The sequence below is a fragment of the Orcinus orca genome, chromosome 1 (assembly GCF_937001465.1).
Source record: "Orcinus orca chromosome 1, mOrcOrc1.1, whole genome shotgun sequence".
In the NCBI taxonomy this organism is placed as follows: domain Eukaryota; kingdom Metazoa; phylum Chordata; class Mammalia; order Artiodactyla; family Delphinidae; genus Orcinus; species Orcinus orca.
This window is the reverse complement of record NC_064559.1, coordinates 122,941,820-122,969,162: the sequence shown is the minus strand read 5'-3', so window position 1 is coordinate 122,969,162 and position 27,343 is coordinate 122,941,820. Positions and strand designations below refer to the sequence as shown.

The window sequence follows — 27,343 nt, the reverse complement described above, 5'->3', positions numbered from 1 at the left end:
CAAATTACATTTTTAAACCCATGTCAACCCCACTTCTAGTGACAATAATAAAATCTGTGCCTGCTCTAGCAGCACATACACTGTAACCTGGATGTGGTGATGAACCCTTACATAGAAAACAATAAAGTGCTTTACAAGCCGTACATCTCACAAAAAAGCTGTGATCATTGAGGTTTTGAATTTACGTGATATCATGTTACATTATTTTTTTAAAAAGTAATGAAGACCCAGATATCTGCTAGAGGCCATATACTAAAAACTCATTCATTTCTGAAATTGACTTTCTTTCTTCATACAAACTCTTGATGTACAAAGTATTGACTGATTATTTTTGTGGTGTGTGTACAATGACGAGTCCCATAAATTTTCTAACTTTCAGAAACAGAGGAGAACATATATAAATGTTTAAAAGAGAAGACAGCATTGCAGAAGAACCCAGAGTGGTCATTAAATCATGCTAATAACTTTTTGTAGGCAAAAAAAGAAATCTTTGTTAAATTTTAACAATTTTGAGATTGAGTTTTTCACTACAGTTTTGACAGTGAGATATTTGAGAATGATGTTTTACTTGTGACATTTGAAATGAATTACTCTTAAGTATTATTTCTTTATACAATGCCTTATCTGATTTATTATATCCTTACTTTACAAAGGAAATGATGATATTGCGTATGTGTGAAACTAAACATTCACAACAGTTTAAGTTATATATTATTTATTATAGAATATGCTTTTTAAATTGTAAAACCAACCCACACTAGTTTCCATAAAACTGCCTTAGGTAAGTATGTGGAAAGTACCTCCAAACTCAGTGATATGTTTTATATATATTGATTGTATGTTTTTGGTGTTATTAACATAAAATATTATTAAAGCTTTATTTTTTGGTTACAGTATTTCTGCACACAATGAATCAGGGTAACAGGGGGTTGCTGTCCCATCTTGTTTTCTAAATTGGTTATTTATACAATAAACCACACAGACAACTCCCAAGTTTTCCCACAATTTTCTTTTGCACGATCTTGCCAGTAGCTCTCCAGAATTTATAAGTCTAGATGACATTACAGAAATTTTATTTTTAAGAGTTTTCACATGTGCTTCCTGTACTTTTAGAGTCCTGACACAAGAAATTACATTATTGCCAGTTGTGTGTAAAATTTAAGTTAAAACATTAATATATTATAAAGAACAGAATTTGTGTAATAAATGAGTAGAGTCAACTAAAGTCAGTTGTGACTCAACTGCATCTTTGCAAGCAACTATATGGGTTGCTTTCAGTGGAGTGATCAGAATAACTCATCCTTACTGAATCAATTTTAGGATTCCATGTCAGTGGTCCTGTAAACTTGGGGTAAAATAAAGACTCTATTGTAAGGAATCTGGTTTGATTTTCTTTTTAGTTTATAATGCTTATGTAAAGGGGTAAGCTGAGAAGATACTTCCTTTTTGACCACTCTTGAATAGTGACCCATAATGATTACTGAGATTAAACTTCAGTGTATTTTATAAAAAATATTACTTACTTTCACAGAAGTGAAGAGATACAGTTGCACAATGGTGGTTACAATGGTAGAAATACCTATTGCCAATAAAATGTTAGCAAGAGATTTAAAAATGACTGTACAGCACCGCATCAGAGAACTGTATAACAGCAAAATGATTAATAATATTTTCTCATATAAATAAGATCCTTAAATCATTTTTAGAAATAAATGGGGGGGAAGTGCTTTTCTTTTTTCCTAATTCCTACCAAAATATTTTCTGATGTGGAGCAAAAGACAGTAAAAAAATGACAGAGTTAAAAAAAAAAAGACATTTCATGCATTTAAGCCACCATTAATCTCTGACTCTAACATAAGGCAGATGATTAATCTTTTGTAAAACTATGACTTTAGCCACTTAAGCTCATTTTAGTGCTTTTCATGACAAGGACATGATAGGCCTTGTAAATTTAGGAGTTAAGATGTGTTTCCAACAGGTTAGTTTATACAGGCTCAGATGTTTTTTGAAACACCAACTTTATAACAAAAAATGCTTTGGAGAAATGATGAAAGTTATTATAAAGAAAAACCAGAAGGGGTCCTATAGAGTTTATCACAGATGACACTGTTAGATCAATGAACACAAATTGCATTTGCTTATGTGTCATCCTCAGTCTTAATGATGTGGAAAAGGGTGACATTGAATAGGACCTGGTGACCATTGTTCCAGGCATAAAGAGCTCTATCTCTTGCATTGTAGTCAAGCATGGATATGTGAAAGTATTGGTTATGAAAGGGAATGTCCGTGTACTCATATGTGGAGGTTTTGGTGGAATAGGAATAATACACCTTGGCTCCAGTTAAGTGGGAGTTGGTGACATACAGTGTCCCACAGATCATGAAGGATTCCCCCGCACTTCTCTTGGGATAGCCAGTGCTCCAGCTCTTCATTACCTCCAAGGTATCTTTGTTAAGTTGGCTGATGACAATATTGCCTGCATTCTGATTAGTTGCATACACAGCCCACAGCCCGATTTCATCAGCCATTAGGTCGATGTCAGAGAACCCACCCCATGTGTAAGGGTAAACGTTGTGAAAACCAGCATACTCCAGGCTTCTTTGGGCAAGCACTCTCCCCATATCAAAGCTGTATTTGATGATGATGTTACTCTGATACTTGTTAAAATAGAGTGAGCCATTGTAGACAACATGGTTAGTTCCTGCCCATTTGAACGGGAGGTTGTATGTCCTTGATTCGGCCCCGCTGACAAAGTCTGCAATTGATTTGTACTCACGGACAATTTTATTGTTAGTATAACTGTCCATGTACCAAACCTGGGAAGAAGGAAAAAATGGAGTAATTAAATTCTGTACTTTTTTGAGAATTCCAAAATAAAGACAGTGAGAATCAGCACATATTAATATCGTCATTCTCAGGCTCTGGAAGATTCTCTTACCACTTATCTGTTGCAGTTTGATAGTACTGCAGGCTTTGGCAAAGATAGTGACATGGTCTGTGTGGAAAGGAAACAACTAAATGTACTGCCTTGAAGTTGATTTGCTTTTTGTCCTTTCTTTTTTTGTTGTTTTAAAAATTTTTTACCATTCAGTGCATATCACTGAGTGAATCAAACATATATCAATGCAAATCACATCACTTTTTTCATTTACCTGATCAATTTGATTAGTAATAACTGCAAAAAATATCACGTTCAGAAAATTTATTTATTCCATCCCTTGCTCTGAAAAATATATGGCTTAATTTTGAGCATTCAACTTATTTTTCCTTTATGGATAACAACCTTCTAGTAATACTTGTTCATTGGATCAGCTTATAGGTACAACCACCTTTTAATGAAATAATTTTACTAACTTAGCTACTAAACTTGCTTGGATGTAACCCTTGAAAATCCTAATGTGTACTGAGTTCTGTAATAGAACATAGATGGAGCTATGGTAAGTCTCTAGTATATTGATTTTCGTAATAGAGGCATTGCCAAATACCCTCTATGCTGTTTTCTTTAAAATTACCCCTAGATTCTAGGTATATTTTAGCTTGTTTAGTGAATTGGGTAGCTCTTGAGCTTTTTTACTTATTTAGTTTTTTTTTCACACTAAGGAGCAAATTCTAGAAGGAATGTACAGAAAAATTTGTATAGTTGTAACTAGCCCTTTTCAAGAATAAAACAGTAATAACCAATAAAAAATTAGACTCACTATACTGATGAATTATAGGATAGAACATTTTACTAAAATAAGTTTGCCATGTATCTGTAGATATGTTAATATTATCAAACTGAAAATATTTGCAAACAGTGTAACACTTTTCAAGTTGAAACTAATATCCCTGAAAAATAATGGATAGTCTAGTAGGCGTAAAGCTTAAATAAAACATAATTCTAAGCAAAGGCATTTGAGGAAGCAACATACTCTGTTATTTTTTTCAGATGCTAAGGGATCTGTCATCCAAGCGCCAAATCGGGTTCCAGATGTCTTGACTGTAACTGGGCCTGTGATTTTCATCAGTTTGCCACATGCTGAAATTAGAGTAACATGAACATGTTGGGTGAACATGGCAATAATTCCAACACACATACTTATACCAAGAGCAAAGAAAGGAATCCTAAAACAAAGCAAATAGAATTAATACCACATTCTGAATAAATGATCATTCATGTGGGATGCTATGCATTTAACTATAATTTGAAACATGAGTAGTTGCTTTTTCAGTGCTCTAAATCTAAAGTGTGGAATTTTAAAATGGGAAATTATTTATACAATCTGGAAAGAGATAAATGAGGAACGTCATTATCATTATACCAGTCCAGCTGCTGCTTCTAAGTAAAGAAGTCAGCAAAATTAAATTTTCTATGATGCTGTTTACCTGATCATCAGCTTCCCCTCACCTGACCCTCTCTGCTCATGCTTTGAGACTTTGGACTACTTATGCAAGCCAGAAAGAACTCTTGTTAAGTCGATTTTCAGTTTGTATTGGTAAATGAGCAGCTCCTGTGAAAGTTATATTTATAGAATATAATAAAAAAAATGTAATCACAATCTACCTGAAAGACGTAGAGTTTTGAAAGGTAAATGCCTTGTGCAAGCCTGATAGAGCAGCCCTAAAGATACAGGGAAAACCCCCCACAAAACTCAAGCCCTCATACCCTGTAGTCCCATGCAGTGAAAGATGTAGAGTATCAATTAATGTAATACATGATAAAAAACTAGTGACTTTCTTGAAAAATTATATTTTTATCACTCTATCTATGAATAAAATCTTAGGAAAAGCTTGGACTTCATAAATGCCAAAGTCTAAACCAAAAAGAAACCCAGGCATTTTGTGAGATTTTTACAACAGAATAATTTAAAAGTGATTTATCGTACACATTGTGAAAGGCAATATGACTGCCTGTAAATGTTGACTTTTGGTCTAAACAAAGAAATTTTCCTATCCATTTATACTCCTCTTTTCTTTGTGTTCTTTTTTTACTTTAAAAAAATTGTTCCATATGGCCCATGTTTCTTAGATCCTCCTCTGCCTATCCTTAGGACTGATAAATTTCTACTTAGTGCCTGTCAGTTCCTGTATGTTTGGAAGGGAAAGAACAGATCCCCAAAGCAAATAAAGGACAAAACTAATTGTAACTTAGGGCTTATCTTGCCTCATTTTTCTCTATGTGTGTTCCTCATAAGAATAATTTGTAACGGGCAGAATACTAAGCCATGCAGTTAGAAAGATGATGAACGATAACATTATATTTTGTGCTATTGCTTCAGTGATAACTACACATTTAGTAATCTCCAGCTTTTCATGAAACCTAAACCGAATATATTTTTTTCTTCTTTTTTGAAGAAACTAGATGTGATAGCATCTTTATATATTTTATATAAAGGAATTACTTTATAACTTCCTAAGACCTGTTAAACTGAGCAAATCAGAAGTCTTTGTGGCATTATCTATATTGAATAGCAAGATCTTCAGTTAAACCTATTTAGAATATATTAGCTCAACTTGGTATAAACACATGAACAATATGTGAATAAAATAGTATCAGTTTGAACTAGAAAAAAGTAAATGTATCCTGAAAGAATATAAGTTGCGTATATTCTCTGAATGCACTAAATAAGTGAAAGTAATATGATCTTTAATGATGACCTACATAAATATTTCTAAATTCACAATGGTAAGTGCATGAAAATTTAAACTATAAGTATATGGAAATAAATAGAAAGACATTGCTCCCCCTAAAAAACACCACAAATAAAATATGTGACTTCTTCCTTATGCATGAAAAATAAATACTTTTGTTGAACAGAATACAAATAGCAAAAATAGATAAAATATGAAATGTAACTGGCTAAGATGATGGTGCTTTTATCTCCTTTATTTTGCAAAATCTCATTAAAATGATAGTAAAAGAGTAAAACATGGGGGAAAAAACCCAAAGCAAAGAGAATGGTACAGAGCCATGAGTGGAGAATAAACTTTTCGTTTTTAATAAATTTATTTATTTATTTATTTATTTTTGGCTGCATTGGGTCCTCGTTGCTGTGTGCAGGCTTTCTTTAGTTGCAGTGAGTGGGGGCTATTTTTGTTGTGGCATGCAGGCTTCTCATTGTGGTGGCTCCTCATTGCGGAGCATGGGCTCTAGGCGTGCGGGCTTCAGTAGTTGTAGCACTCAGGCTCAGTAGTTGTGGCACGCAGGCTCTAGAGTGCTGGCTCAGTAGTTGCGGCGCACGGGCTTAGTTGCTCTGCGACATGTGGGATCTTCCTGGACCAGGGCTCGAATCTGTGTCCCCTGCATTGGCAGGTTGATTCTTAACCACTGCACCACCAGGGAAACCCCATTGCACCACAAGGGAAGCCCAGAGAAGAAATTTTTAACAAATTTCTGGAAGGCAGAAAGTGATGGAGAGTGGTAATTAAAGGTGTAGGATGAAATAAAATGCACTAGTGTCTAAGCATAGGAGATAAGAGCTGAGGATGGAGCTGCTCTGCCTTGAAGAGAAGTAAGGGACACCTCGCCGTGACACACACGTGGTAGGAAAACTGATAAAAGGATTTACCATATATATTATGAATCTTTCCTGGAGCCTTGGGAGATATGTTTTCTATAAGTGGAGCATAGGTGGATTTTATAGTTGGATTTTTTAACCTAATGGGAGGAACCTTTGTCTTTTAACATAATATAGTTGAGGACTATATATGGAAGCAGCTCCTTAGAGGGCACACAGCCTTGTCTGGAAACAGTGTGGAGGAAAGAAGCCTGTAGCAGTTGCAAGGGTTCCTGATATACTAGGCTGCTTAAAGTTGTCCTAGATCATTTTTATTAAAATCGTCTTCGAAGATGGTGGAGTAGAAGGATGTGACTTCACTCCCTCTTGCGAGAACACCAGAATCATAACTAACTGCTGAACAGTCATCGACGGGAGGACACTGGAACTCACCAGAAAAGATACCCCACATCCAAAGACAAAGGAGAAGCCACAATGAGACTGTAGGAGGGGCATATTCACAATAAAATCAAATCCCATAACTGCTGGGTGGGTGACTCACAAACTGGAGAACACTTATACCACAGAAGTCCACCCACTAGAGTGAAGGTTGTGAGCCCCACGTCAGGATTCCTAACCTGGGGGTCCCACAATGGGAGGAGGCATTCCTAGAGAATCAGAATTAGAAGGCAGCGGGATTTGATTGCAGAACAACAGGACTGGGGAAAACAGAGACTCTAGGAGGGCACACACAAAGTAATGTGCACATCGGGACCCAGGGGAAGGAGCAGTGACCCCAGGGGACACTGAACCAGACCTACCTGCTAGTGTTGGAGGGTCTCCTGAAAAAGTGGGGGGTGGCTCTGGCACACAGTGAGGACAAGGACACTGGCAGCAGAAGTTCTGGGAAGTACTCCTTGGTATGAGCCCTCCCAGAGTCTGCCATTAGCCCCACCAAAGAGCCTTGGTAGGCTCCAGTGTTGGGTTGCCTCAGGCCAAACAACGAACAGGGAGGGAACCCAATCCCACCCATCAGCAGTCAAGTGGATTAAAGTTTTACTGGGCTCTGTCCACCAGAGCAACAGCCAGCTCTACCCACCACCAGTCCCTCCCATCAGGAAACTTGCACAAGCCTCTTAGATAGCCTTATCCACCAGAGGGCAGACAGCAGAAGCAAGAAGAACTACAGTCCTGTAGCCTGTGGAACAAAAACCACATTCACGGAAAGATAGACAAGGTGAAAAGGCAGAGGGCTATGTACCAGATGAAGGAACAAGATAAAACCTAAGAAAAACAACTAAATGCAATGGAGATAGGCAACCATCCAGAAAAACAATTCAGGATAATGATAGTGAAGATGATCCAGGACCTTGGAAAAAGAATGGAGGCAAAGATCGACAAGATGCAAGAAATGTTTAACAAAGACTTAGAGGAATTAAAGTACAAAAAAACAGAGATGAACCATACAATAACTGAAATAAAAATTACACTAGAAGGAATCAGTAGCAGAATAACTGAGGCAGAAGAACGGATAAGTGACCTGGCAGATAGAATGGTGGAATTCACTGCTGCAGAACAGAATAGAAAAAAAAGAAGGAAAAGAAATGAAGACAGCCTAAGAGACATCTGGGACAAAATTAAACACAACAACATTCGCAGTATAAGGGTACCAGAAGGAGAAGAGAGAGAGAAAGGACCAGAGAAAATATTTGAAGAGATTATACTCGAAAACTTCCCTAACATGGGAAAGGAAATATCCACCCAAGTCCAGGAAACACAGAGAGTCCCATACAGGATAAACCTAAGGAGAAACATGCCAAGACACATAGTAATCAAATTGGCAAAAATTAAACAAAAAAAAATTTATTGAAAGCAGCAAGGGTAAAATGACAAATAACATACAAGGAAACTCCCATAAGGTTAACAACTGATTTCTCAGCAGAAACTCTACAAGCCAGAAGGGAGTGGCATGATATACTTAAAGTGATGAAAGGGAAGAACCTACAATCAAGATTACTCTACCCAGCAAGGAACTCATTCAGATTCAATGGAGAAATCAAAAGCTTTACAGACAAGCAAAAGCTAAGAGAATTCAACACCAAAAAACCAGCTCTACAACAAATGCTAAAGGAACTTCTCTAAGTGGGAAACACAAGAGAAGAAAAGGATCTACAAAAACAAACCCCAAACTAAGAAAATGGTCATAGGAACATACATATCGATAATTACCTTAAGCATGAATGGATTAAATGCTCCAACCAAAAGACACAGGCTTGCTGAATGGATACAAAAACAAGACCCATCTATATGCTGTCTACAAGAGACCCACTTCAGACCTAGGGACACATACAGACTGAAAGTGAGGGCATGGAAAAAAGATAATCCATGCTAATGGGAATCAAAAGAAAGCTGGAGTAGCAATACTCATATCAGATAAAATAGACTTTAAAATAAAGAATGTTACAAGAGACAAGGAAGGACACTACATAATGATCAAGGGATCAATCCAAGAAGAAGATATAGCAATTATAAATATGTATGCACCCAACATAGGAGCACCTCAATACATAAGGCAACTGCTAACAGCTATAAAAGAGGAAATTGCCAGTAACACAATAATAGTGGGGGACTTTTAACACCTCACTTACACCAACGGACAGATCATCCAAAGAGAAAATTAATGAAGAAACAGAAGCTTTAAATGACACAATAGACCAGATAGATTTAATTGATATTTGTACGACACTCCATCCAAAAACAGCAGATTACACTTTCTTCTCAACTGCGCACAGAACATTCTCTAGGATAGATCATATCTTGGGTCACAAATCAAGCCTCAGTAAATATAAGAAAATTGAAATCATACGAAGCATCTTTTCTGACCACAACGCTATGAGATTAGAAATGAATTACAGGGAAAAACACGTAAAAAGCACAAACACATGGAGGCTAAAAAACACATTACTAAATAACCAAGACATCACTGAAGAAATCAAAGAGGAAATCAGAAAATGCCTAGAGACAAATGACAATGAAAACACGATGATCCAAAACCTATGGGAGGCAGCAAAAGCAGTTCTAAGAGGGAAGTTTATAGCTATACAAGCCTACCTCAATAAAAAAGAAATATCTCAAATAAACAATCTAACCTTACACCTAAAGGAACTAGAGAAAGAAGAACAAACAAAACCCAAAATTAGCAGAAGGAAGGAAATCATAAAGATCACAGCAGAAATAAATGAAATAGAAACAAAGAAAGCAGTAGCAAAGATCAATAAAACTAAAAGCTGGTTCTTTGAGAACACAAACAAAATTGATAAACCATTAGCCAAACTCATCAAGAAAAAGAGTGAGGGAACTCAGATCAGTACAATTCGGAATGAAAAAGAAGTTACAACAGACACTGCAGAAATACAAAGCATCCTAAGAGACTACTACAAGCAACCCTTTGCCAATAAAATGGACAACCTGGAAGAAATGGATGAATTCTTAGAAAGGTATAACCTTCCAAGACTGAACCAGGAAGAAATAGAAAATATGAACAGACCAAACACAAGTAATGAAATTGAAACTGTGATTAAAAATCTTCCAATGAACAAAAGTCCAGGACCAAATGGCTTCACAGGTGAATTCTATCAAACATTTAGAGAAGAGCTAACACCCATCCTTCTCAAACTCTTCCAAAAAATTGCAGAGGAAGGAACACTCCCAAACTCATTCTGTGAGGCCACCATCACCCTGATACCAAAACTAGACAAAGATACTACAAAAAAAATTACAGACCAATGTCACTTATGAATATAGATGCAAACAGAATTGAACAACACATTAAAAGGATCATACACCATGATAAAGTGGGATGTATCCCAGGGATGCAAGGAGTCTTCAGTGTACGCAAATCAATCAATGTGATACACCATATTAACAAATTGAAGAGAAACCATATGCTCATGTCAGTAGGTGCAGAAGACGCTTTTTACAAAATTCAACACCTATTTATGATAAAAGCTCTCCAGAAAGTGGGCATAGAGAGAACCTCCCTCAACATAATAAAGGGCATGTATGACAAACCCACAGCAAACATCATTCTCATTGGTGAAAAACTGAAAGCATTTCCACTAAGATCAGGAACAAGACAAGGATGTCCACTCTCACCTTACTATTCAACATAGATTTGGAAGTCCTAGCCATGGCAATCAGAGAAGAAAAAGAAATAAAAGGAATACAAATTGGAAAAGAAGAAGTAAAACTGTCACTCTTTGCAGATCACATGATACTATGCATAGAGAATCCTAAAGATGCCACCACAAAACTGCTAGAGCTACTCAGTTAATTTGGTAAAGTTGCAGGGTACAAAATTAATGCACTGAAATCTCTTGCTTTCCTGTATACTAATGATGAAAAATCTGAAAGAGAGACTACGGAAACACTCCCATTTACCATTGCAACAAAGAGAATAAAATACCTAGGAATAAACCTACCTATGGAGACAAAAGACCTGTATGCAGAAAACTATAAGACACTGATGAAAGAAATTAATGATGATACCAACAAATGGAGAGATATACCATGTTCTTGGATTGGAAGAATCAATATTGTGAAAATGACTATACTACCCAAAGCAATCTACAGATTCAGTGCAATTCCTATCAAATTACCAATGGCATTTTTTTTTACAAAACTAGAAGAAAAATCTTAAAATTTGTATGGAGACACAAAAGACACCGAATAGTCAAAGCAGTGTTGAGGGGGAAAAGCGGAGCTGGAGGAATCAGACTCCCTAACTTCAGACTATACTACAAAGCTACAGTAACCAAGACAATATGGTACTGGCACAAAATCAGAAATATAGATCAATGGAACAAGATAGAAAGCCCAGCGATAAACCCACACACCTATGATCAACTAATCTATGACAAAGGAGGCAAGGATATACAATGGAGAAAAGACAGTCTCTTCAATAAATGATGCTGGGAAAACTGGACAGCTACATGCAAAAGAATGAAGTTAGAACACTCCTTAACACCATACTCAAAAATAAACTCAAAATGGATTAGAGACCTAAATGTAAGACCAGACACTATAAAGCTCTTAGAGGAAAACATAGGAAAAACACTCTTTGACATAAATCACAGCAAGATCTTTTTGGATCCACCTCCTAGAGTAATGGCAATAAAAACAAAAATAAACAAATGGGACCTAATGAAACTTAAAAGCGTTTACACAGTGAAGGAAACCATAAAGAAGATGAAAAGACACCCCTCAGAATGGGAGGAAACATTTGCCAACGAATCAACGGACAAAGGATTAATCTCCAAAATATGTTAACAGCTCATGCAGCTCAATATTAAAAAAACTAACAACTCAATCCAAAAATGGGCGGAAGACCTAAATAGACATTTCTCTAAAGAAGATATACAGATGGCCAAGAAGCACATGAAAAGCTGCTCAACATCACTAATTATTAGAGAAGTGCAAATCAAAACTACAATGAGGTATGACCTTACACCAGTTAGAATGGGCATCATCAGAAAATCTACAAACAACAAATGCTGGAGAGGGTGTGGAGAAAAGGGAAGCCTCTTGCATTGTTTGTGGGAATGTAAATTGATACAGCCACTATGGAGAACAGTATGGAGGTTCCTTAAAAAACCAAAAATAGAATTATCATATGACCCAGCAGTCCCACTACTGGGCATATACCCAGAGATAACTGTAATTCAAAAAGACACATGCACCCCAGTATTCATTGCAGCACTATTTAGAATAGCCAGATCATGGAAGCAACCTAAATGCCCATCGACAGACGAATGGATAAAGAAGGTGTGGTATATATATATATATATATATATATATATATATATATATATATATATATATATATAATGGAATATTACTCAGCCATAAAAAGGAACGAAACTGGGTCATTTGTAGAGACATGGATGGATCTAGAGACTGTCATACAGAGTGAAGTAAGTCAGGAAGAGAAAAACAAATATCGTATATTAACGCATTTATCTGGAACCTAGAAAAATGGTACAGATGAACCGGTTTGCAGCACAGAAATTGAGACACAGATGTAGAGAACAAATGTATGGACAGTAAAGGGGGAAAGTGGCGGTGGGTGGGGGTGGTGTTTTGATATTTTGGGAGATTGGGCTTGACATATATACACTGATGTGTATAAAATGGATGACTAATAAGAATAAAAAATAATAAATTTAAAAAGAAAAAGGGACTTCGGATCTAAGAGGGTTCAAAATAGCAGTGTAGGGAGATCCTGAACTCACCTTCTCCCATGGATACAGCAAATGTACAACTACATATGGAATAATTCCCTTGGTTAGGGACCTGAAAGCTGGATGCACAGAGCCTCCACAACCAGTGATAAAAGGACAGCATTGAGATGGGTAGATAAGGCAGATGGGGCCTCTTGCTGAGGGAAAAAAGAAGCACCACCGTGAAAAGCTTGTGAACCAAAGGTGAAGGGGACCCACTTCCTAATTTTTAAGCATCTTCTGGAGAGGTAGAAAGCAGTTGGGATACTACTTGGAGACCGAGACACTGCTGGGAGCAATTTTGCAGCCTCAGGCTACCTTGCTAATGCCCGTGCTGGTGGTTGCCATTTTGCCATTCTTCCTCTAACCTGTTAGTGCCAGTGGATGCATCCCTCTGGAACCCCCACCCACCCCTGTGCCTTGGCTAGGCCTCATGGCTGACCAAGTAATATCCCTGCCAACCTGTGCCTTGCAGCAGCTGTGGCTGGGTCCATAGGTGTTCTAAGTCCTAGCCCCACCAACCAGTACATAGAAGCAGCTATGGCCAGGTGCCACAGCTGTTTCAACGAGCAGCCCTGTCCAATAGCAGGTCAAACCCACAATGATAGTGGGGTGTATGCAGCCCAAATAGGGGACACAAGTGAAGTGCCTAGCTCTGGTGGCCAGGCAGGATTGTGCCTCTGAACCCCTGAGGACATGTGCTAAATAGGGTCACTCCTTCAAGACTAGGAGAAATAGCTTATTTACCTAATACATAGAAACACATACAGAGATTTGGGCACAATGAGATAGAGGAACATGTTCTAATAGAACAAGACAAAGTCTCAGGGAAAGAACTAAATGAAATGAATGTAAGCAATCTACCTGATAAAATGTTCAAATTAATAGTCATAAAAATGCTTACTGAACTTGGGAGAAGAATAGATGAACACAGTGAGAACTTCATCAAAGAGAGAGGAAGCATAAGAAAAGTACCAAACAGAAGTTACAACTGAAACAAAAAAATAACCTAGAAGGGTTCAACAGCAAACCAGTTAAGGAATAAGAATGAATCAATGTTCTGGAAGACAAAACAATGAAACTCACCCAGACAAAGCAGCAAAATGAATAAACCATTTTAAAAAGCGTATAAGGGACCTTTGGGACAATATCAAGTGGAAAAACATTTCCATTATAGGCATCTCAGAAGAGGAAGCAAGAGAAAGGGTCAAAAAATTATTTGAAGAAAGAGTGGCTGAAAATTTCCTAATCTGAGAAATGGAACAGGCATCCAGTTCCAGGAAGCCCAGAGAGTTCCAAATAAGATGAACCCAAAGATACACCAAAACACATAATTAAAATGGTAAAAGTTAAGCATAAGAGAGAATTCTAAAAGCAGCAAGAGAAAAACAACTTGTTGCATACAAGGGAAATCCCTTAAGTCTATGAGAAGATTTTTCAGCAGAAACTGTACAGGCCAGAAGGGAAGGGCATTACATATTCAAAATGCTAAAAGGAAGGAAACCTTTCAACCAAGAATTCTCTAACCAACAAGGTTATCATCCAGATTTAAAGGAGAGATCAAGAATTTCTTAGATAAGCAGATGTTAAAGGAGTAAAATGTGTCATTAGAGGTATAAAATATGAGGGAGCATGAGTGTGAAAAAATAAAGATTTGGAATATGTTCAAATTTAAGTTGCTGCCACCTGAAAAAAGACAGCTATTAACATACTATGTTTTTATGAGAACCACAAGGTAATCACAAAGAAAAAACTTAACAGTAAATACAAAAAGGAAAATGAGAAAGGAATTTAAACATAACGCTAAAGATAATTGCCAAAGCAGAAGGAAAGAGAGAAAGAGAGAAAGGAACAGAGAGGAAGCACAAGAAAATCCAGAAACAGTGTACAAAATGGCAGTAAGTACACACCTGTCATTAATTACTCTAAATGTAAATATACTAAATTTGCCAATCAAAAGACATAGAGTGGCTGAAAGGATAAATAAGCAAGACCCATCTATATGCTGTCTACAAGAGGCTCACTTCAGAAGTAAGGACACACACAAACAAGGTGAAGGGATGGAAAAAATATTTTGTACAAATGGAAATGAAAAGAATGCCATATTAGTCATACTCATAACAGACAAAATAGACTTTAAACCAAAAACTGTAATAAAAGACAAAGAAGGGCAATACATAATGATAACGGTAAATCTAACAAGAAAAATATAACATTTATAAATGTATAGCCACCCAACAGAGGAGCTCCTAGATATATAAAACAAATATTAATGGGCTTAAAGGGAAAAATTGAAAGCAATACAATAATAGGAGGGAACTTTAAACCCCATTTACAGTAATGGATACAAAAATCCATTACAGACACAAAAATCAATAAGGAAATGTTGGACTGAAATGACACATTAGACCAGATAGGTTTAATAGAAATATCCAAACATTCTATTCAAAAGCATCAGACTACACCTTCTTCTCAAGTGAATGTGGGACATTCTCCAGGATAGATCACATGTTAGGTCACAAAACAAGTGTCAATCAATTCAAGAAGAGTGAAATCACGTGAAACATCTTCTCTGACCACAATAGTGTGAAGCTAGAAATCAATCAGAAGATAAAAAGGGGAAATAATCATGAAGTAACAACAGCATACTTCTGAATAACCAGTTTGTTATTGAGGAAATTAATGGTGAAATCAGAAAATACCTAGAGACAAATGAGAATAGAAATATGACACACCAAAATCTGTGAGATGCAGCAAAAGTGGTTCTAAGGGGAAAGTTCATAGCAATCAAGCCTACCTCAAGAAACAAGAAAAATCACAAATAAGCAATCTGATTTGACACCTAAAGGAACTAGAAAAAGAAGAACAAATGAAGCCCAAGATTAGTAGGATGAAGGAAATGATAAAGATCAAAGTAGAAATAAATGGAGTCTAAAAAAATAATATAAAAGATCAATGAAACTAAGAGCCGGTTATTTGAAAAGACAGAACCAGCAAACCTTTAGCTAGACTAACCAGGAGAAAAAGAGAGGGCTCAAATAAATAAAATCAGAAATAAAAGAGGAGAAATTACAACTGATACCATAGAAATATAGAGGATCGTAAGAGACTACTACAAACAGTTATATGCCAACAAATTGGATAACCTGGAGGAAATGGATACATCCCTGGAAACATACAAGTTTTTCAAGACTGAGTCATGAAGAAATAGAAAATCTGAATCAAAGATTACTACTAAGGAGGTTGAAACTGTAATCAAAAAGCTCTCAACAAACAAAAGCCCAGAACCAGACAGCTTCACTTGAAAATTCTACAAAACATTCAAAGAAGATTTAATACCTATCCTTGTCAAACTCTTCCAAAAAACTGAGGAGGAGAGAAATTTTCCAAACATGTTTTACAAAGCCAACATGTCTGATACCAAAGCCATACAGGGACAACACAAAAAAGATTACAGGCCAATATCCTTGATGAACATAGATGTAAAAATCCCTAACACAATATTAGCAAACTGAATCCAATAATACATTAAGAGGATTATACACCATGATTAAGCAGGATTTATTTCAGGGATGCAAGGATGGATCAACATCCACAAATCAATTAATGTGATACATCACATTAACAAAATGAAGCATAAAAATTGTATGATCATCTTAATAGATGAAGAAAAATCTTTTGACAAAATCCAACATCCGTTTATGATAAAAACTCTCAATAAAGTGATTATAAAGGGAACATACCTCCACATAATAAAGGTCATATATGACAAACCCACAGCTAACACCATACTCAATGGTAATCTGAAAGCTTTTCCTCTCAAATCAGGAACAAGACAAGGATGCCCACTATTACCACTTCTATTCAACATAGTATTGGAAGTCCTAGCCCCAGCAATTAGGAAGAAAAAATAAAAGCTAAATCAAAAAGAAAGAAGTAAAACTGTCACTGTTTTCAGATGACACACTACTGTATAGAGTAAACCCTAAAGACTCCACCAAAAAAAAAGAGAAAAACTGTTAGAATGGATAAATAAATTCAGTAATGTTGCAGGATACAAAATCAATATGCAGAAATTTGTGGCATTTCCTTATGCTAATAGAGAACTATCAGAAAAAAGAAATTTAAAAAAATCCCTTTTACATTTGCATTAGAAAGAATAAAATACCTAGAAATGAATTTAACCAAAGAGGTGAACAAGCTGCACACTGAAAACTGTAAGACACTGATGAAAGAAATTGAAGAAGACACAAATAACTGAAAGATATTCCATGATCAAGGATTGGAAGAGTTAGTATAGTTATTAAAATGTCCATACTACCCAAAGCAATCTACAGATTCAGTGCAAACCCCTATCAAAACTCCAATGGCATATTTCATAGAACTAGAACAAATAATTCTAAAATGTGTACAAAACCAAACAGATCCTCAATAGCCAAAACAATTTTGAGAAAGAAGAATAAAGATGGAGGTGTCACGCTCACTGATTTTAAACTATACTACAAAGCTGTTATAATCAAAACATTATGGTATTGTCATGAAACACACGCACACAGATCAATGGAACAGAGTTGAGAGCCCAGAAATAAATTCACACATATATGAAAAATTAATTAACAGCATAGGAGCAAAGAACATACAGTGGAGAAAGAATAGTCTTCAATAAATGGTGTTAGGAAAACTGGCCAGCCATATGCAAAAAAATGAAACTAGACCACTCTCTTACATCATACACAAAAATGAACTCAAAATGGTTTAAAGACTTAAATGTAAGACCTGAAACCATTAAATTTCTAGGAAAAACTGTAGGTGGTAACCTCATTGCTATTGGTCTTAGCAGTGTTTTTGTGACTGTGACTCCAAAGGCAAGGGAAACAAAAGCAAAAATAAGCTAATGAGACTACATCAAACTAAAAAGCTTCTGCACAGCATGGAAGCCATCATCAAAACCAAAAGGCAGGGCTTCCCTGGTGGCACAGTGGTTGAGAGTCCGCCTGCCAATGTAGGGGACACGGGTTCGTGCCCCAGTCCGGGAAGATCCCACATGCCGTGGAGCGGCTGGGCCTGTGAGCCATGGCCACTGAGCCTGCGCATCCGGAGCCTGTGCTCCACAACAGGAGAGGCCACAACAGTGAGAGGCCCGCGTACCACAAAATAAAAAACAAAAAAACAAAAAGGCAACCTGCTGAATGGGAGAAGATATTTGCAAATCATCTATCTGATAAGGAGTTAATATCCAAAACATATAAAAAATATCCAAAACATATAAAAATTCATACAGCTCAACAACAAAGAACAAGCTGATTAAAAATGGGCAGAGGATCTGAATAGACAATTTGCCAAAGAAAATATACAGATGGCCGATAGGCATATGAAAAGATGTTCAACATCATTAATTATTAGGGAAATGCAAATCAAAGCCACAGTGAGATATAAACTTATGCCTGTTAGAATGACTATTATTGAAAAGATAAGAAATAACTGATGTTGGAGAGAATATGAAGGTAAGGGAACATATTTACATTGTTGGTGGGACTAAATTGGTGCACTCACTATGGAAAATAATATAGTGATTTCTCAAAAAAATAAGAATAGTATTACCATATGACTCAGCTATTCTACATCTGGGTATTTATCCAAAGAGCATGAAAACACTAATTTGAAAAGATACATGCACCCCTATGTTCATTGCAGTATTATTTACAATATCCATTATATGGAAACAACCTAATTGTCCATCAGTGGATGAATGGATAAAGAAGTATGCACAGTGGAATGCTACATAGCCATAAAAAAAGAAACTCTGTCATTTATGACAATGTGGATGGACCTTGAAGGTATTATGCCACGTGAAAAATTCAGACAGAGAATGATGAATACCTTATGATTTCACTCATATGTGGAATCTAAAAAATGAAACAAATGAACAAACAAAATAACACAAATATAACACAAATGATAGATACAGAGATCAGATAGTGTCTCCCAGAGGGGAAGAGTTTGCAGTAGGGGCAAATAAGTGAAGGGGGTCAACTGTTTGGTGATAGATGATAACTAGACTTGTGGTGATGATCACTTTGTAGTATATAAAGATGTTGAATTATAATGCTGTACCCCTGGAACTTTTATAACAAAAAATTGTTTAAAAAGTTAGGGATTCAGAAACATAGATATAAAGGATGTCGCAAGTGAGATAGGACCCGGAAAACAAGAACACCACTGAAAGAATTGCTTAAGAGCAATTGATACCATATTCGTCCTTGATGTGGGACCCCAGAAAGCAGTTTAAAAAATCTACAAAACTGTGTTAACTGCCTGATGAGACTTAGGCCAACTTATGAAAGCATTGGAGCTCCTGAACAAAGATTCTTGCATTCTGACATTGGTTGTTTCCTTTCCTACTCACCATGGAATGAAGTGTCCATTCCTACCTAAATACAGAATTTCCAAGCAGATTTATTGTTCAAATCTTTTAAAAAATCAGTGGTTAACCAACGATTAGCATATGTTTTTGAAAAGCTTACAATAAGAATGACCAACATAAATGTGCAGAAAAACCAGACCACCATAAAAAGAGAGATAATTCAGAGAGCAGAAGAAATCGTAGTGTCTTTGAAGAGATTTGTATATTGTAGACTATATACTGTGAAAGAAAAACACAAACGATCTACTGGAAATTTAAGATATGATTTCATTTTTAAAAATAATAGGTTGGAAGATAAAAAGAGTTATCCCCCAAATTAAAAGAAAAAGATAAAAATGAAAATAAGACAAAATATATGGATGCATATAGGATTGATCCAGAAGCTCCAACATCTGAAAAGCATCTTTCTAGAACGAGAGGAGAAAAAGAGTAAAGAAAATTATCAAAGAAATTATTCATGGAATTTCCCCAGATACAAAACCTAAATATTTGGAATAAAAGCCTATACCATAATAAATGAAAAAATATTTACTCCTAAAAAAATTACTGTGAAATTTTAGAAGGTACTGAATGAAGTGAAGAAATTGGACCTTTTCACAGAAAATGTGTGACCTGGACACATGCAGACAAGAACTAGACTGACATTGGCTTTTCATCAATACTGGATGCTTGAAGATAATAATCAGTGCCTTTATATTTAGGAAGAAAAATCAGGGGCAGATAGAATAAGGATATATTCTGACTTGCAAACTTCAAAGTTTACCTACAATGCACTCTTTTTTAAGAAGTTACTTGAGGTTATATTGCAGCAAAATAAGCAAATATACAGACAGTGGAAAATCAGGAAAATATGATTTCTTGTTTCAGAGTGACAGCTGTGCAGAAGGCCTTGAGAACAGTTAGTCCAGAACGGACAGAATGTCTAGGAGGGTGGTCTCAGAAATAAGAGGAATTAATCTATAGAAATACTGTGTGAGACCTTCTAGGAAAAAACTGGTTATGGTGAAGGCAGTTATTGGAGTACATAAGAGGAGAATTCATTTGAACTTAACTCAAGTAACAGTCTCATTTGAATAGCACTGATGTGACATTTGACTTAGAGACATTGAAGTCCACCACTTAGCTTCCAAAGAACAACATAAGCATTGTGATAATAATGCAATCACTCATGTTTAACTTGAAGAATCAGGCTGTGAACTAATTACAGAATATTTAACAGACATTTCATCTGTTCTGTGATTATTGAAAAGACAAAATGTTTCCAACCATGATAACATAAAAGCATAGGTAAAGTTCACACTGTGAGAAAAGTAAAAATTGAAAGAAGAAATGATAGAAAGATGGGGGTATAACTGTCTTTGTATTTAAAAATATGGTGTTTAGAGAGTTTTCCTAGAGTTGAGGAAAAAATAATAAATATTTAAATATAAGTGAATAGTTATGAAAGCATATTATGAGGAAACAAGAAAGAAAGTGGCTTTGGTTGGGCTATCTGTATCCTCACATTGCAGAGCAGAAAGTCAATAAACAACGTCCAAAACTGATAAACCAAAAAAAAGTGGAAAAAAGCATATTAACCACCTGAAGCCGTAAATTTAACCACCTGAAGCCCTAAAATTAAATGTGATTGCCTCTGGAAAGCAGAGCTGGAGGAGGAGACTGTTGCTTTTTATTCCAAGTCCTTTTTATTTAAGCATGTAATTTTCTAGCCATGCACATACAATATTTAATTATAATTTAAAAAGTTAAAATAGTTGTAAAAACTTAAAATCAGACATTAAATTTAAAAAGCAAAAATCACATTTATATACTGCCTATTGACAGATCATTTCCAGATTTTTATTTGTCATGCTTCCTTGCAGGTTTAGGAAGTAGGTGGAAATTGAAGATGTAAATAAGTCTCCAGAATTGGAAGCTGTGAATATTTTGCATTTTAATTTGGTTTCAGTACTGCAAGCACTAGTTTGAAATTGTGTTCTTTAAACTTCTAACTCTGTCTTACAATTGATAATGCAATCTCTCTAGTTCTTTTAATCTTAAAAAAATTAGAATCCACACTATGAATTTTAACATTCATCAGTTACTTCATATAGATGTTAAAAAAAGCTAATAAGTGATAACATTGGTTAGTACATTTGGAGGAGCTGTACTAAAAGATACTAATCATGTGATTCCAGTAGAAATGTTGTACATTTTATTTCAAAATAGTAAGTGATTATGACCTTGGAAAAATATGCTCCTGTTGAATAACTACTTTCTATAAGAGGAAAAATTAGTCTAAAATGTCTTGAAAAATATCCTTTAAAGATGAATGATATTTCATGGTCATTTGAAAAAAAAATACAAAGAATCTCAGATGCCAGTTTAAATTTGTTCTGGATATAGATTAATATAGTCCAAATATGAAACATAAACATAATGGAATGTTCATCCCCAGAAAACTTTATACCCAGAGGAAATGACCAAGTGGTAACCCAATCAGTAAGAAATTATGATGATGTCAGGTTGTTCTGTTACTAAAAGTGAATAGAGATTTTGTAGTTACAAAGTTTGATATAACATTTTAGAGGGACAAACTGTAAAACTAAACCTCAAACTGTGGTTTTTAACCTACCTTATCATCAAAATTGGCCCCTTTGCCATAGGTGGCCTCTATTGCCTGAAGGCTGAAGCATAGTTTGGACAAAGCAAGAAGACACAAAGCTCATATTTCCCTCAGTCATATGCATATTTTAGATGTTGATTTGTTTTCTGGGTTTAAATGGGTTTAAATGATCCTCTGGATTCAGTTTATGTCAACATAACTTTAGTATGAATTGAGTTGGATTGGTTAGTCAAATCTGAATAAGAACAATCTCTGGGACTAGGATTCACACCATGAATCTCATGAATCAACATTTCCAGATACTGATAATGCATTGGTGGCTTGGGGTATCTTGGCTTCTGGGGTATTTGGCTCTAACCCAGTATTGTATCCATATGGCAAAGAGATACTGCTAAGCCTTGTAATGTTTAGGCCAGGAATTAAGACAGAAATTATACCAGAGGTTAAAGGCTTCTGACATCTCAACTAAAAATGAGTTTGCTTTCTTTTTGTAGCAGTAGGTTTTTCTCTGAAATATGGTAGAGGGTAAAATAAATAGTTATGATTTAAATGTAAAATAATTATTTTTTAAACAACCATTCACTAAGAAGTTATTATGTACCAGGACTGTGCTAGATACTGGGGATATAAGGTGAACAGGGAGACAAAATAGGTCCATAGGTTGTAGCTTCTTTAGACCGGTGAGTAGGGAAGACCTTTCAAAGAAGGTGATATTTAATTTGGGATCTAATTGACAAGCAGGCAGCCATGGATCCTTGAAGAGAAAGATGTTTAGTCACTGAATCAACCAGAAAAAGGTAAAGGATTTTAAAGTAATTGGAGGCATGGTTTAAGAAATCTGCCTGGATTTGAATCCTGATTTTCTCACTTACTCTCTGGAGGACTTGAACAAATTTTAACCTGTCAGTGTCTCGTGGATAACAGCAGTAATAATATCTAAGTCAAAGGGTTATTGGGAAGATTAAATAAAAAATAAATGCTAAGTGTTTTGATCAGTATTTGGTAAAGTTAATTGTCTAATAAATGTTAGCTACTATTATTGTTCTTGTAAAGGCCCTGGATTTGGATATGCTTGGTGAGTTAAGAGAAATTGAAATAAAAATGCAGAAAGCCAGTGTGTCCAGAACAAACTTGGAAAAGCAGAAGATGAGGTTGGAGAGTTGAACAGAATAAAGGTTTGTAAAATCAGAGTATTTGCTTTTTATTCTAGGTATGATGGAAAGCTATTGCAGGATTTTAAGAAGATGGGAAAGTGACAGAATGTGAGCTACGTTTAAAAAAAAGATCACTCTAGCTACATGTAAAAAATTAATTGTAGAGGAGATAGAGTGTAGGCAGAGAGACACATTGAATGTCATCACATTGGTCAGGTGGGAGATAATGAAAGTGGTGATGAAGATGGAGGAAAGTAGATGGATTTGGGTTATGTTTTTGTTTTGGTTTCTTTTCTTTTCTTTTTTAGATAAAGTCAGTTAGGACCAGGCTTTGGATTAGGCATTAGGATGAAAATTAAAAAGAGAAATTAAAGAAAATCTCAAACTGAAAAATAATTTAGAGATATTTGGTTTGTTCAGGTGGTCAGATTGTAGTGTCATTTATTTAAATGAAATGCTGAGGAATGAATGGGTTTGGAAAGAAAAACCAAGAATTGGGCTTCCCTGGTGGCGCAGTGGTTGAGAGTCCGCCTGCCGATGCAGGGGACACGGGTTTGTGCTCCGTTCTGGGAAGATCCCACATGCCACGGAGCGGCTGGGCCCATGAGCCATGGCCGCTGAGCCTGCGCGTCCGGAGCCTGTGCTCTGCAACGGGAGAGACCACAACAGTGAGAGGCCCGCGTACCGCAAAAGAAAAAAAAAAAAAAGAAAGAAAAAAAAGAAAAATCAAGAATTCACTGTGGTTTATTTAAAGTTGTTCATGATTATTATCCATGCCAGTAGAGATGTAGAGAAGATAGTATGCAGATGTAGGTAGGAGACACTCTTCTGAGACACAGTTTTGACAGTCTTCAGCACACTGAAGATAGTGAAAGCCAGAGCCTTGGAGAGAGGACATACACAAAGAAGAGGAAGGCATTTAGAACAGAGTTCTGGGACATCACAATATTTCTAGCACCCAGCAAAGGAGCCCAATAAGAAGCTATACATGGAATAGGAAAAATAGTGCAGTGTTAAGAAATCCTAAAGAAGAAAATGTTTTAAGAAGGATGATGTACTGACCTCTGGGGAATACAGAGGTGTCTAGAAAATCAAAGAAATAACATGGAATTTGGCAGCAAGGAGTCATTGATGATTACAAAACTGAAATGAAGAGAATGTTGAGATCAGAAGCTGAGTTGGAGTTGGTTTTGAAAAGACTACACACCAAAGCAGCAGCTATAAAAGATTATTTTGAAGAAAAAGCAGAGAAAAGGGGGTGAAGAAATATAAGGTTGTGGGGAAATTTTATTCTTGTGCTGATGTTACTATTGTTGCTTAATAAAGATTTGTTTGCCTTTATAAATAATCTAGTAGAGAGGGAGAAACTTATGAAAGAGAATAATAAATGAATTTCATAAGCAAATGGTAGTTTAATCTATTTATTAACTATGCCTCTTTTAACAGTTTTGTTGTTGTTTGTCTCTCTGTTCTGACTTCCACAGTTTTCCAGGAAATGTTCTTTGTGTAGTATATTTCATCCAGGTTAGAATCCTGAGGTGGGTGTTAGGTGGTCTGGTTTCTAATCTAAGCCACAATATTAAATCATTGTGTAATATTGGATAATGTACTTATTCTCCAGGGTGGAGTTTCCTCATCTCTAAGATGGAAGTTCTGAAGCTTGACATTTTGTTACTCTAAGGGAGCATGGAATGGATATGGGATCAGTAGACATTTATGCTGATGGGGAGAAGGTGGTATTATTTGTGGTGGTTGTAAAACACACACACGTCATCAGGGTGATCATGATCATGGACATCATCATTATCTACCCTTACTCTTGGGAAGCAAAACACAGAAAGGGCTCTTGATGTTGATTTCTTCCCAGTAGAAGTTTCTCTTAAAAATAGTTATTAGAGTCCTAAGCTAAAATTCATCTTGTCAAATGATATTAGTAAAATTAGAGTTGCAGGAATTTATAAAAACTGGCCACTTTTTTATTTACAATTTGTGATAGTATTAAGTAAACACAGGTATTCTCATTCTAACAGAGCACAGAAATTATAAAGTAAAATAAACAGTGAAAGTCATTTCCATTTATTGGTTCCCCCAAACTAGCTTTTGTTCAAATACACATTATTTTTCTCACTTTACTCTCACTTTCTATGAGGACAAAAGAAGCCAGAAAGAAAGGATAATTTCCCCAAATGCGTGGAAGACAAATGTTCCTGCAAAAGTGGATGGCAAAGAAGGAAGTTGAGTCTTCCTTCATTGATTTTTTCCTGCTATGCTCTTCTGTCTTCAGTGAGACACATGAAAATATTAGCATTTTATAATATATTACACGTGCACAGTTCTGTATGTTCAGAAAATATACTGAATAGGTAGTTGAGAAAAGTAACCATTTTAATACTCTGATGATTTTGAAACATTAAGTTTTTTATCAGTTACAATCCATATTTATCAATAAGTAGCTCAGGAAAAGGTATCATTTGGGATTCAGCAGGAAGATCAGTTTGGATCAGTGAAGCATAAAAACCATCTTTTTGTTTATTTCTTTAATATATAATTGTACTTTGTAACATTGTGTACTAATAGCTCTGGATTTGAATCCTAAGGCCATGCCCATATAAATAAATTTAATGGAGTGGCAAATACGTTTATGAAAGAACGTTACTTCTTTTTACTTAAAGGCCATTGGAGAACTCATGTAGCAAGAAGTAGATATGATTTGATCTTTAAAGTCTATCTATTAAAGCTACTTAAAGTAAGTTTTTCTCTACCATACGTTTGATAGTAAAATCTATTTATATTATTTAACCTTTTATTTGTATGTCTAATCTTACCAACTATACTGCTGAAGGAAAGGTGGGGATAAGAATGAACATAACAGATGCCATATTGCATGGCATGGAATGAGTTTTCAGTGGGTGTCTGGTAAATGGGATCAAGAATAATATGTGTCTAAATACCTCCACCTTCCAAAGTTAACACAATTTTACTCTTAAATTTAAAAACTGCCTGAACTTTTTCTGAAATAAAGCTTATATTATGAACATATCTTTAAGGAGAAGCCTAACATCCAAACTAAATGGAGCAGAATTGCATTATGAAAACTGAATAATTTGGCTTGCCTCTAAAAACACAGGCTTTATATTGTTAAAAGGCTTATAGTTTAGTTGTAATCTAGGAAAATTTAGGACATTAAAAAGAAAGATAAACAGTAAATCAATTTATGGTAAAACAGGATATACCAGTTACCTCAAAAATGTGCTAAAATCACTAGGGTCTCGGGGTTCCAGAAGAATGAATCATCATCAGGTGCATGGATACCAGAGAAATTGCATTCCATATTATAATCTGGAATTTTAGGAAGAATAGGACTTTTTGGTAAATAACTTATTTGAAGATCTACTCAATTTAATTTGAGGAGGTAGTCTTATAAATTTCTCCCATTATATTTCCAAGTTAAATTACACTCTTATTCATCCCAGGCACACAGTTTGACTTTCCTGTTAATTCTTTCTTTCACTGAGATTTTCACTGTCTCTTGCTTTAAGTACTAAGTACAGCCAAATATCAGGTGTTTGGGGAATGAAATACTGCATTGCCATTGAAGAAAGAACAGATGGCAATAAAAACAAGGATTAAAAAAATACTGTGCTTTTGTTGTCTTTTTTTTCCAAAAGATTTTTTGTTTTGTAAAAGATATAGATGTTTTATCTTTGACATACACTGATTTATTTCTTGAAAGCAACATAAAGCTTTTTATTTAAAAAATAGTATTTGCTCTCAGAAACTCTGTAGACACCAATTTTTACCTTTTATGTTTCAGATGTTTTATCACAGTCTATAGAGATTCAACTGGAACAAGACACAGATGATCCCTGACTTCTCAGAGCAAGGACACCTTGTCTATAAGGTAGTGAAGATTAAAGAAAAGGAAATGGAAATTTTCTGTAAAATAGCTGAAGTGTCATGGGGGGGGTGCAGTGGGGGCATGTTGGAGACTGTGCCAGGGGAATTCAGCCATGTTTTAAGAAGGATGCAATCAGAGAAGCCTCCACAGAAAAGCTGGTATCTGGTCTATAAAATGAAAGAGGAAGCTTAGAATTTTGATAGGTAAGGTAGGGAGGAAGAGTGTTCCATGAAAGGGGAGAGGAAGTTCAGTGTCCAGGAGGTGAAGAAGCATGCACGATTGAGGAACTGAAAGGATTAAACTGACTAACACTTAGAGTGAGTGCCTGGTGAGAATTTGAGAGAAAAGGGCTAGAGTTAGGCAGAATCCATGTCATCAAGACAAATGAGGCAAAGCTATTTAGAATTAATTTTAAAGGAAAATCCCTTAAACAAGGTATAATATAATTAGATTTGCATGTCAAAAAGATTATTCTAAATTCCTAGTGTGGTAGACAGGGAATGACTTC

The 27,343-nt window shown here is 35.7% G+C and overlaps 1 protein-coding gene across 2 annotated transcripts in view; it reads right to left on the bottom strand.

Annotated features, from left to right (window-relative positions):
• Positions 1-511: 511 nt before the first annotated feature.
• OLFM3 (olfactomedin 3) overlaps positions 512-27,343 on the bottom strand; it is a 196,488-nt gene continuing 169,656 nt past the window's right edge. For both annotated transcript variants that reach the window (XM_004263092.4, XM_004263091.3), the window contains exons 5-6: positions 3,912-4,018; positions 512-2,816 (exon numbers count right to left, since the gene is read on the bottom strand). In XM_004263092.4, coding sequence (XP_004263140.1) covers positions 2,139-2,816; positions 3,912-4,018 — 785 coding nt within the window. In that variant the 3' untranslated portion in view covers positions 512-2,138. The remainder of the gene's footprint in view (positions 2,817-3,911; positions 4,019-27,343) is intronic.